General features: G+C 42.9%; 1 protein-coding gene across 4 annotated transcripts in view; it reads left to right on the top strand.

Moving 5' to 3' along the window:
- ST8SIA5 (ST8 alpha-N-acetyl-neuraminide alpha-2,8-sialyltransferase 5) overlaps positions 1-12,962 on the top strand; it is a 68,989-nt gene that overhangs the window by 32,538 nt on the left and 23,489 nt on the right. For 3 of the 4 annotated variants that reach the window (XM_027671661.1, XM_027671663.1, XM_027671664.1), the window contains exon 3: positions 5,385-5,492. The exons of the other annotated variant lie outside the window; for it this stretch is intronic. In XM_027671661.1, coding sequence (XP_027527462.1) covers positions 5,385-5,492 — 108 coding nt within the window. The remainder of the gene's footprint in view (positions 1-5,384; positions 5,493-12,962) is intronic. 4 annotated transcript variants of the gene reach the window in all.

Raw genomic sequence — 12,962 nt, 5'->3', positions numbered from 1 at the left:
GATCATTTAACACTGAAGTCTTCAGTTCCTCCTCCTCAAGGGCACAAGAATTATGAAAGAGGGAAACTGAGGTACAGTGCAAGTGATTTTCCAGTGACTTTAGGAAGCCTTTACGTGGCCTGGACTGTCTGGTTGTCAGGGCAGTGGCTGGATATGTCTTTGAGTAATGTATGACAGTGAAGTGCAGCATCATGACCAGGCCTGTAGAAATAAGATTATAAAATTACTAATGATACATATAGAATGAAGGTATATATTATTAGCTTATAACTTAAACAGAAATTGGAGTCACAAAACCTGGATTTGCTGTCACCTCCTAATGGCCTCTTTGCTAGGGAGAATGCATGCAGAGCAGGAATATGAGAACTGCTAGAAAGCAAGAGCAGGAAAAGTGAAGAGAAGTAATAGAGGGAGCTCAGAAAGAAAACAAAATATTTTGCCTTGCTCCTGGGGACATTCATATCTTCCTTCCCCCTTCTAAAAAGGAGGCTATAGACTTCTCTTCTTCCCCTTACTTGACCACTTGTGTGGGCCAACAGGCTGAGTCAGGTCTTGGCTTAGCATCACTGACATATGACAACATCACTTTCTGTCTGGTTTTGCTTGTTTTTCGGTTTTAATTTGCCTCTGGACTGGACGAGGATAGTGGTAGCTGTCACCTTGAAAGATGAGTGGAAATAGCCTGCTGTCTGGGATTAAATGGGATGAGCTGGTGGTATCTGGGGAATGGGTTGTCACTGGAGTGTCAGGTGCTCTCTCCTTGTACCGCCTTTGTGATGCCCCCGTTGCCACTCTGTCCTTGTCACCCAGAGGTGCTGATCACTGTGTTACTCAGCCACTTGCACCAAACTGCTCTTACGCCCTGAAAGCCCGTGGATCTTCCCTGAATAAATTCTGCTGCATGCGTGGTCGTGGACTGCCCTCTGGACAGAGCCCAGACAGGACCTCCAGCTGTGCTTAAAGCGCTTTGGGTCTTCTTCATTTATTAGCTGTAGAATAGCTCCCTTTTAAAGCTTTGCCTTCTGGTCTAAACTGAATTTTCACCTTTCCTTTCCTCTTCAGAAGGACAATGAGACCCCCCTGAGGTGGGATCTCAGTGTGAGAGCAGGATGGATACAAAGCTTCTTGCTGCAACCCATCCACACGTTTGTTCCTGCCTCGTAGTTCAAAAACCTCATAATTACCTGACATCCTCGGCTATTAAAACCTCTGCTTGTGTGGGAGTTGTTTTTTGTTTGGTTTGCAGCAACAGGCTTTTAGTATTTGCATCCTGCTGTTTCCTGACAGCCGGTTTTGACAAGCCCTTCAGAATTACTGCTGCTTTGTTAATTTTCTGGTTTTTCACCCCCTCCCGCTATTCTTACATTACGCCACTGTTTATTTGGCCACACACTGATTCAACATTTACAGTTACCAATTAGGATCAAAATATTGCTTTGACATTTACCTGGAACTCAGGTCTTTGTTGCTAAGACATCCAACTTCACTGAGCTTCTCCAGCGCAAGGCACAACATTATTCATACTCCTATTTGTTAGGGATAATTTCTGTGATTAATGATGTCCATAAATGACGTCCATCTTCCTTGATAAGCAATTTGCTTGCAGTGAATGGGCAAAACACAGCATCTCTGCACCGAGAGTGTTTCTGGTTATTACATCTTTTATAAAGTCGTCATCAGCATCACACGTCGGGAAAACATAGTAATTTTAGAAGTTATCACATTAGGGTAAATTGAGCAAATGGCAAAGTTCCACTATTGGTAATCATTGGTAATGATTCCAGGTGTAAAATTAGCTTTTCTTTTCTTTTTTTTAGACTGTTTTACATGAACTATCTCAATCGTATAGTAGACCTCTATGTCTGAGTCATTTCCTCAGCTTTCCTCCCATTCTTTTAATCTTCCTTTACCCTCTTTTTTATACTCTGCTGCTTTTTCTCTTCCTTTTCTGTGTTTCCATCCTGCATATGCTTTTGTGCTGCAATTCTGATTCACAGAAGATTAATTTGCCTCTTCTTTGTTTACCAGTTTAAATGTAGTTAGTGCTGAGAGTGAATGTGGTAGAATTTAACTACAGTAATATGCCGAAGAAATATACTGATGGAGCAGTTCAAGTCTCTTTTCTATTTTCTCAGACTGTTTGCAAATTTGTCCAGGCAGCTTTTATGGACACTTAGAACTCACAAGTGAGAGGATTAGAACATTTTATGTTTTAAAAATTGAATTCTCCCGACTCAAGGCTGATCAAAATCAATGGTAAAGCTCTCAGTAATCTTGTTAGAAACAGAATTAATTCAGGTCAGTGTTTTTAAATGTCTCATCCTTGGTTTCTACTCAGTCCCAATACTGCAAACCATTGTTCATGGAAGTTGTTCTTACCATGAGGAGGAGGTTTATTGTACCACCACTGCAGAAAATGCAGAGCAGCAGCTTGGTCTCAGCCTTACAGACTCACAGTGAGACACACAGGCCTAGAAGTTGTGCAGCATTTCTTTGGTGGCGTGTTTTGTGCATCTATAAGCCTGTGTGTTGTTAAATCTCTGGAGCACCTGTTGGAACAAGAGCCCTGTGTGATCTGCCTGGTTAGGGGTTGGACACTTGGATTTCTCCTGACTCTGTAAGCTCAGCTCACAGCTCTGTACTTTGCCTTCGCCACAGAAGGTGTCATACCCAGCCCCTTGCTTGCCCTTGGTAGATATTTTTGTACCTTAATTAGATCCCCCTTCCTGCCATTTCAAAGCCAAGTATTTTAAGCTGATCATCATAAGACATATCTGCCATTCCTCAGCGTTAGTCTTCCCACCTCCTCTTGGATCTTACCCAAAATGTGAATGTCCTCCTTTAAACTTGGTGCCCCTCCTGCAGTGCACACTGTTCCCAAAAACCTGCTTGATGGGTGGAGGGCATTCAAGAGTGATTTTACTGTTTGTTTTGCTTTATGGACCAATTCACCCCCCTCCACCTTTGGGCATTTACTTAGATTTCCTTCCAGCTGTTACATGTGCAGTAAAGACATAGAAAAGGGAAGGACTTTATTGCATGTTTTAATTCTTCGTTTAATCTGCTTGAATACTGGCTATACTTTTAGGACAGTTCACCTCTGAAGGACACACAGCTATTTATCTGAATTAATGCTCTCTATTTCAGTTTGCAAGCAAATATCTGAGCCTCAAATATGTAAATTAAATCAAACTAAAAAGTATGATTCCAACTTGGTTTTCCCACACTTCTGTTTTCTCTCCCCATGTATCACTTAGAGCTGCACTTAGCAATTAAAAGATATTTTTAAGGCCATATATTTAGATGTCTTTTACAAAGATATACATTCAAAGGATGCATGCTTCTATGCCAGTTGCAGTGTGGCAAAAAATGTGTTAGACTGTGGTGCATGGGAGATAATCACAAGTGTTTATTTCAACAAGCCTCAAAGTGAAGGTGTTTTGGTAATTTTCTCATGTTTTCTTCACACCAGTATTATACTCAGAAATTGTACACCTTGAGCAGTGTCAGCTGATTAAAAACTGCCAGAGCAACATACAAGTTGTAGGGCTCCCTGATTATCCAGAGCACTTAATTACCCTGTAGCCATTATAGCATAATGTGTACACACTTGGATATGATTCATAGAATCTCAGAACCCAAGAATGGTTTGAGTTGAGAGGGGATTAAAAGATCATCTTGAAGCTCATCTCATCCCAACACCTGCCATGGGCAGGGACACCTTTCACTAGACCAGGCTGCTCCAAGCCCTGTCCAACCCGGCCTTGGACAATTCCAGGGATGGGGCAGCCACAGCTTCTCTGGGCAACCTGTGCCAGGGCCTCACCACCCTCATGGGGAAGAATTTCTTCCCAATAACCCTTCCATCTAACCCTGCCCTCTGACAGTGGGAAGCCATCCCTTGTCCCAAGTCCCTCTCCAGCTCTCCTGGAGCCCCTTTAGGCACTGGAAGGGGCTCTCAGGTTTCCCTGGATCCTTCTCTTCTCCAGGTGAACCCCCCCAGCTCTCCCAGCCTGGCTCCAGAGCAGAGGGGCTCCAGCCCTTGGAGCATCTCCGTGGCCTCCTCTGGACTCTCTCCAGCAGCTCCACGTCCCTGTGCTGTTGTTCCCCAGGGCTGGAGGCAGCTCTGCAGGGGGGTCTCACCCGAGGGGACAGAGGGGCAGAATCCCCCCCTCCCCTGCTGCCCACGCTGTGGGATCAGCCCAGGGCACGAGGGGTTTCTGGGCTGGTTCATGTCCAGCCTCTCCCCCAGCAGCCCCTCCAGGACCTTCTCCCCAGGGCTGCTCCATCTGTTCATCCCTGGCCTGGATTGATCCCAGGAGTTGCCCCAACCCAGGTCCAGCACCAGCACTTGGTCTTGTTAAACCTCACAAGAGTCCCATGGGCATATTTTAACACCCCATGTTGTTCCTTCCTAATTTCCTGTGCTGCCAATTAGACCAGAGGGTGGATGTGGTCTGAGAGACTCTCCAGTCCTTGTAATAATCCTGTTGACCAGAAAAACTACAGGGGTCCTGGATGCCCTTTCTTTTGGACAAAGCGTGCTGGGAGATTGTTCCCTGGCCATCTCCACACAATCCAGCTGAAAGTTCACTTTCAGTATTGGCAGCACCAAATGTTCACGACTCCGCTGCCAAGCTTCTGAAATAATGAAATTGGGTTAAAATGGAGAAGTCTAAAAATAACAATCTGAAAGGTTCTTTTTTGTTGACTTCTGAGCTAGGGGAAGGATTTGACTTTTGTCCAATGTTTCTTCAGCATTTTTAGATTTCTACGCAACTCTAGGTGCACTTTCCAGAAGACTGCAGGTATCATGGAGCTTGGAATGAATTTGTGGAAGTTTGGAAAACAGGGAGTTGTGATGATTGCGTTGTGCATTGGCTTAAAAAAATGTCTTCTGTCCAAACAGGGAAAAGAAGCAATATATTGTGACAAATCCTTTGCTAGCATGGCCAACAAATTAGAGGAAGGACCCAGTGCCCATCACATTTAACAACTACTGTAGATGTAAAATTGAAATTTGGAGCTGCAGTTTTCCACATCCCCAGCTCTTTGCCCTTGTGTCTTTTGGAATGAAATTTCTAACTTGCTCCACTCCACACATATGTATGTTGTTTCTGAGCACAGATGAATAGTGAGCCTTCAAATTTGGATGGGGAGCCTGATTTTCTTTTCAGCCAAGGACTTTTAGTGTCTATGGGAAGTGAAAATTAATTGTTGCCACTAGTAAAGCGATATCTTGTGCTTCTTGGTATCTTTTCATTGTTTTTGGTGAATGTGTCATAGTCACGTTTCTGTGTTAAGAAATAGGACATAAGAAGTCATGCTGATAGACTTGACCTAATGACTTATATCAAATATCAACTGCCTCGTTTTCTTGCTAGAGGGCTGCAGTTTAGCTGGCAGAATGGAGAGGAATTGGCAAATTGGACCGGCACCTTTAATTTCACGGATGACGGAGCAGTGAAGAGTGGCAGTGACACAGGCACCAGGTACCAACACCCGAGGGAATGACTACAGAGATATTTCTCTCCTTGTATGAACCATAAATGTGAGCAGCACAGGCTGTATGAAAAATGGGATTTGCAGTGTGCTTTGGCTATTTGGCACTGCTGCCCACGGCACAGAAGATTTCAGGGGTGCCCAAGTGCTGCCGTGCTGTTTTCCCCCTTCAAGGCCTCAGGGACATTTTGGAATATGCCATAAGCATTCATGCAGGAGAGTGACTTCTGTGTCCTGGTCTCTCCTATCTCCATTCCCCTACCATCAATGTGTGTCAAGATGTGGCAGTGGGAGAATGTCCCAACACTGGATGGAGAATATCACAACATGTCAGTACTGATGCACACAGGGCACACTGGAGAACCTGGTCTTTATAATAGAACATGTATCCTAAGAAAATACAGTTTAACTTGCATTCTTTCCAGGGCCTAGCAGAGCAAAAGTATTCTGTCAAGATAAGACTGGAGTGTTTCCTCTATTTACACCATTAGAAAACATGAGAAGCACTGATGTGCTGTTACACCTTTTGCACTTAGCAATTTGACATTGGATCAGGTGTCTGAAGGGTCACGTGCATGGTCAGGAAACTGGCAGCAGTTGTGCCTAAAGAGCTCCACAGCTATCACAGGCCATCTGCATAAACTCAGGCACAGGCGTAGGGTGAGTATTTGGGCTATCTACCTGGAACACTGTCAGCTGTAGAGGTTAGAAATCCTGAGTCATGTGTAGTATCAATTTCAAAAGGTAGCAGGGAAATCTTAGAAAGACTGTAAGACAGAGAAAAAACCCCTACCAATAATTCAAAGAACCTTACATTTAATATCGTGTATAAATAAAACTCTGAGTAAATTGCTTATTTATTCAAAATATTATCATTTTGTAACTGCACACAGCTACAGCTGTGGAGCTGATAGCATTTCAAAGGCAAGCAGACGTTACGGAGTCTAACCTGCCAAAAATCATCCTGTCACTGAACTGCAGCAATGCTGCAGTTCTTGTTAAGGCTCTTGCTGTAATGTGATGCTGTACGAGTATTGTCTGCTGCTCTGCTGATTTATGTAGTTAAGATTCCTTATAAAAAGAACCAAATTAGGCTAAAGTTTTTCACTCAGAGCAAGGGAAAAAAAAGTTCATTTATGTATGTATGTATGTATTTATCTTCTATTTTTTTTGCACTTTTAGTGTATGCACACATAGTCTGTATATACAAAGTCTTCAGTCTAGGCACTTGGCATATAAAAGAACTCAATGTGACACAAAGACACATATCTTCTTAAAGGCATGAGAAAATAAATTAATATAGATTTCCCACTCAAGACACCTTTGACAGAGGCAATTGAACTGTCACTGACTGCAGGACAGGGAACCAAAACCCTTGAATGCAAAATACATCCTTGTGAGGTTCTGAACCACAGGACTATTCTCAGTCTCTTCAGCCTCTTCAAGGACAAAGAGGTTCAGGATGCAAGTGGTTCTTACATGAAAAGCTCAAACTGCAGGCTCGAACTGCAGAAGCTAGATATAAACTGAAAAGGTTATCACATCGATGAAAGTTTATAATATCAATAAAAATGCATATGTCACATTCTGTGTCGTGTGATACAACACACGTCTCTGTCTTCACTCCCCAGGGCAGTGGTCGTGGCCTCAGGGCTGCCAGAGCTCAAGGAGTGTTTGGCCAACACTCTCAGGGACAGGGTGGGATTCTTGGGGTGTCCTGTGAAGTTGGACTTTGATGATCCTGGTGGGTCTCTTCCAACTCAGAATATTCCGTGATTCTATGTTAATGACAGTGGAGCTGAAATTTTGGGGTGTTGAGTAAGGGGTAACTCTAGTTGCAACATATTTTCATACATAAGTGTGTTAGAGATGTTATTTATGCTTTTGTCTACTGTACGAAAGCTGAGAATATAGGAAAATAAAAACATACCTCATAAGTGTGGAGATAAGACTGTGTGGTGGCTCCTGCATGTCAAAAGTTGTTTACTATTTATCTTTGATCACCTTGCTTACTGTGTTGTCACTAGACATCTCCTGAGAGTCTTAATCTGACACCCAACTTTAGGCTGTTGATATAAATTGAAAACAAGCCTTACTCTAATGAATAATTCTTTCCACTGAATGGAAAACTTGCAGACTACATTTTACTGAACTGATTTTACTTGTGTGTATTTACAGGACTCCAGAGAGATGTCTGAAGTGCACAAAATTAATTATATGTCAGCATAAGCACAGTAAATACCTTTCACTGCATGGCTCTGCAGGTTACTGTGTGCTAACACTTCCTTGTAAAAGGTTTGCTGGTTAAAGATATTGATTGAAATATATATTAATATGCTTTCCATCAGCTCATATCATTTATATACAGATATAGACACATGTTTATTCATGCACAGTGGTATCAACCCATACATATTCTAGAACTACTTTATCTTTTAATTACATAACTTAATACAGGATGTAGAGATACTGACAACTCATTCTGTAGGAGTGATTTGTTAGATGAAAATGAAGGACTTCCAAAGCAAAGGCACATTGAAAGAATAAGTGCATTAGAATTGAAAGACAGCCAGACTTCACGAGAATAGTGGCCATATCAAAACCAATGAACAGTGAAGATTAAATGTTACATGAAAATGATCAAGAAAAACAGAAATGAAGATTAGTATGTTACCTGATTTCAGTAGAAACTGATTTCAGTAGAAATTGATTCACTCCTTAACTAGGATAGAATCACAAAATGGTTTGGGTTGGAAAGGACCCTAAAGCTCATCTCATTCCCACATCCTGCCATGGGCAGGGACACCTTCCACTATCCCAGGTTTCAAGCCCCATCCAACCTGGCCTTGGACACTTCCAGGGATGGGGCAGCCACAGCTTCTCTGGGCAACCTGTGCCAGGCCCTCGCCACCCTGATTGCTGAGTCTTCTAGGTAGCAAAAAAGTCATGAATTCTTGCAAGAAGTAAAAGTGAAGTAAAAGTGAAACACTCAGGAACTCCCCAAAGCCACAGAGATTTCAAACAAAGGAGGACTAGGTGGGCTGCAGCACTTTGAAACACCCACTCAGATGCAATGTCAACCAGTTGTTGAATACCAGCTTATTTTTGATTCTTATGTATCAAACATTACTCATATTTCTATCTTTTGCATTTTATTTTGTGCTAAGTTTTATAAATCTTGCAGCGTCCTTGTGGAGAATCAGGTAAAGGGTTCTATCTGATGATGGTTATGAGAAGTGATATATACAACCACTTCCTCGAGCCCTGATTCCTCTGTTCTCCCTGTAAAATGTTTTGCAACTTTCTGGGATTGTGAGTTGTCATGCCTAAAGGATTTTTCATTGCTAAGAAGCTGCCTTAATGATACGATGATTTATCTGTCATATTAGTTGGTTTATGTTGCTCTCTTCAGTCTATTGGAGCTGAAGATAAGATTTAACGTAGGACTTCAGTGGTGAGACCACAGAAACATTTGATGGGTGAGAGGAGATGTGATCTTTATACTTTTGGGCCTGTCAGTTCTCTGGTATGACAAATCTGAGGCTTCATCCCCAAAATAGAAAGTAAAATCAACTGGATTCATCAAATACACATAATAACAAGAATGAATGTAAGGGCTTGAGCCTTTGACTCATCCTCAGCTGAGGATGTTCCTTAAGTCACACTGCTGAGTTTCTCATAAAAAGATATTAAAATCTGAAGAACCATGGGAAAAAAGAAAAAAAAAAGCAGTTGCCTGCAACGATAAGCCAAAATGTGGCTTTTGAGATGGTATTGATGTATAAGTGTTGTCATGAGTTTTGTTATGCCTTCTAGGTGCTCATATGGATAACAACATCAGCAGCTTATTTCAGTCAGAGTGATGGGAATGGGCTTGATTAAAACAGCCACACAGCAGTTTATCAAAAATTGGAGGGTTTTGAAATGACATTGGTAAAATTGGGCTTCCTGCAGCATACTCCACTGCTGCTTGTCACCAGGCAGTGTCGTTTTGATACAGTGAAAGAAAAGAAGCACCAAAGTGTCCCTAAAACTACAGTTCAATGTTCTCTGCAGTACATCACTCACACATTGCACAGTGGGGAAACCCTCTGAATGAAGAGGGGTGGCAGTCTGTGTGAGAGAGGACCCAGGAAGCACAGGGGGTGGTGGTGTTGACTCCAAAGCGTGGACTGCAAGGTGGGCTTATCTCAGGGGATAAGCAGGAGGCAGCCTGGTCTTTGCTGTGTCATTTAGGGCTGTATCTGCTGGAGCTCCTGCTGTTACACCCACGGCTGTTGCAGTGGAGCTGTACTGGGTGGTGTGTTAGGCTGAAATTGCAGAGAGGCTTGTGTCTCAAATAAATGGACAGATTGGAAGAGAACAACGTGGCATTGCCAGGAGCGGATGTTTGGTCAGTTCACACTTCTAATGTGGCACTGGGCAGCAGAGCCAAGCAATCCCAGGTGGTCTGTGTGTGGAGACATGAAGACAGGAGATCACAGTCAGAGTGGCAGTGAGCAGCCAGTGCCAGTTTGCCAGGACCTTCTATGGCTGTGATGAAAAACACCTCCACGGGGTATGACAGCTGTCATCTTAACTGCACAGGTGTGTAAAATGTTTATGAAGTGAGGGGACCTGGTTAAATAATGAATGCACGAAAGGAGCACCTCTGAGGTACGACGGTTGGGTGGATGGGTGCACTTTTTTTAAGGTGATGTAGGAGGTTCAATGAGCCACCAGTGGACTGCTTTAAAGGACAGAAACCTTAAAGCCACTCCTCCTCTGTGAAAATCAAACTTAGGAATTTAGGGCTGGTCAATGGGAGCACTTTTGGTTTTCTGAAAGTAAAAATCTTTCAACTTGGAAAATAGGCAGGGTGTCTTGGTGAACTGCTCTTGTCTTGGTGGATAGACATTCCTGTTGCCATTATCAAAACCCAGAAAAACTTATGACCTTGTTAAGGATGTTTCAAAATATCCTAAGCGAATGATCAGGAGGTTCATGAATCAATAGCTTTTAACCTCAGCTATATGAATCTCTGGGGAAGAGTGAGTCCCTGTACAGGAATTCCAGCTCCTGAATTTTAATTACTCTGGTTCTAGAAAGAAAACCTGAACTAAAGATGCCATTTCTATCTTTAGCTTCCAGGCTTCCTTGTTATACTGTATTGAAAACATTCCTGCCACTAGTAATTGCTTCCTGGTGCAGTATCTCCTTACTCAGTCACCATATGTTTAGATCAGGCGTCATACGCCTCTCATAATTTTTTAGAATCCATATAATTTCCCCAGGTCCTTTTTGTAACTCTTGCCAGCATCTTGAACCCTCAAAGATGAAATGTCAGAACTGGAAGCAGTAGTTCAGAAGAGCTATTACCACACAATGTATAGGAAGGTGTATGGCCATTTCCTCTTATATTTTAATTTTTTTACCCGACACAGTTTACAGTGACACATTTTGTTCCTACCTACGTACTGAAGGTTCATGATCAGTTAGACATCTAATGCATCTACTAGCACTAGAGATGAAGATGGTAAAGGATTTGAACCAGTTATTGCCAGTGACATTGTCATCAGCAGGAGGAATGTGAAACATCTCTTTTGATATTTGTTGTCTCCGAGGATGAGACAGTCAAACGTTTTCATCAACCTGCATACGAGGAAACCACTGCTCTTCCAGTCTCCTCCACTGAGCCCACAGCTCCTTCTCTCTCAGCTCAGTTTTTCAAGCACCATCCTGCTGTGAGCAAGTCAACTCAGGCTCTCAAACAGCAGAAACAACACAAGCAGCAATGTGATTTTTTGTGCCACAGCCTTAGTGAAGTTTTAATTAGTTCTGCTTCACTTCTCAGAGCAGGGGGATCTCATTTAACATCGGTACATCCACAGGCATTTTCTTTTGCAAGGTGTGGTATGAAAGGTCATTATGATTTCCATCAGACTACTCCTCTTCTTGGTGGTAATTACGGTTTAGGGTCTACAAAAAGAGAGTCCAAGTTCTCTGTTCCTGTCTGCCATGGACTATCCTGTCAATCAACATCTGCATCAGCTTCTTTACCTGCCAAATGGGGATCATGCCTTCCCAAAGTAATCTTGGGAGAACAGGCCATGTGAAGTGATAGGAAGCACTCCTTGAGGGAGAAAAGTCACTGCATTGATGTCAAGCCCTTAAACCTTTTGACCAAATCTTGTAGTTTCTGATCTTGCCACGTAGAAATATTAACAGAAGCAAAGGCCAGAGGGATTTGGTCATTCACTCACAGCGGCCTCTGGTAAAGTCAACACATACTGTGTTCTACTCTGGGTGAGTTTTCCAGAGCCTCTACAGCCATCATATGCTCCATGTGGGGAGCCTGAAGTTCCCACGCTGATCTTGCCAATGTGAGTCCCCATGTGCTTTGGGGAATGTGCTCTGGCTCACTTGCAAGGTTCCTGAATAGGGAAGGTGAATCTAGACTCGAGGTTGGCTGTGGATCTGCCCATACTGATGATAGCAGGCACTGCTAATTGGACAGCACTCTTAATAAGTATTTAGTGGAAGCCTGCAGGGCTTGGTTCATTTATTCTCATTTCTTAGTCACTGGATAATGTATATTTTTGGAAAGATCTTTGTTTTTCCTGCAGGGTAGGTGGAATCCTTCCTGCGATGCTCTGCAGCCTCACTGCGAACAGTGTCGAGAACTGGCACTGCAGGAGCGAGAAAAATGAATGGGAAGGCAGCTTCTGTGGGGGAAAAGATGTTGTTAAATCTTGTTTAAAAGATGCCTGACCATTACACTCAATTATATTTTAAAACCTTTGTTCAACATATCAGACTAACCAGTGTCTCAACCCAAGCGTCACTTGAAGGCAGGATTGAAGTCTTGGGCTTTTCAATTCATGTAGTGTGATCAAGAAAAGCTTACTTCTGATCAAAGCAGCTGCAGCCCAACTGCAGATGATCAAAGACCTAAGAGTCAGCTGGTGTGCTGAGAAACCAAATGTGTCTCTCACCAGCGAGCTCAGCAGGCTGCTCAGCTGGAAGTGAGGTTGCAATGGGGGACATGAAGGTTAGAAAAGAAGAAAGTCTCAGTCAAAAATGGAAAATTACAGGGTGAATAGCATCTCATTTCTAGGCACTCAATTCTGAGAGCCATAAAACACCCATCCCCTGTGAGCACTTGCAGCTTGCGTGGTGTTCGTGTTGTGCGGTGTTTCCAGGATTTGATCCTGGAAAAGTGTCGTAGATTTGAAAGATACAATTGAGGTGAGTGCACACAGAGCAGTGAGTGGTGTGTGGTGTCCACTACACACTAGTACCCTGAGAAAGGACAATCCAACTGTGCTGTTTGGTGTGATTCATTTGTAGTTGGGCTCTCTACTGCAAAAAACCATGAATTCTTGCATTGGTTTTCCTGTAGACTTGTGACCTTTGAGGGATAAAAGTTATTTATATTTCAGCAGGGGAAACCAAGCCAATGAAGAGAGAGGACATTCTGG

Source organism: Neopelma chrysocephalum, unplaced genomic scaffold (assembly GCF_003984885.1).
Source record: "Neopelma chrysocephalum unplaced genomic scaffold, ASM398488v2 Primary Assembly neopelma1_97116, whole genome shotgun sequence".
NCBI classification, from domain to species: domain Eukaryota; kingdom Metazoa; phylum Chordata; class Aves; order Passeriformes; family Pipridae; genus Neopelma; species Neopelma chrysocephalum.
The sequence above is the reverse complement of the archived record's forward strand: the minus strand, read 5'-3'. Positions and strand labels throughout refer to the sequence as shown.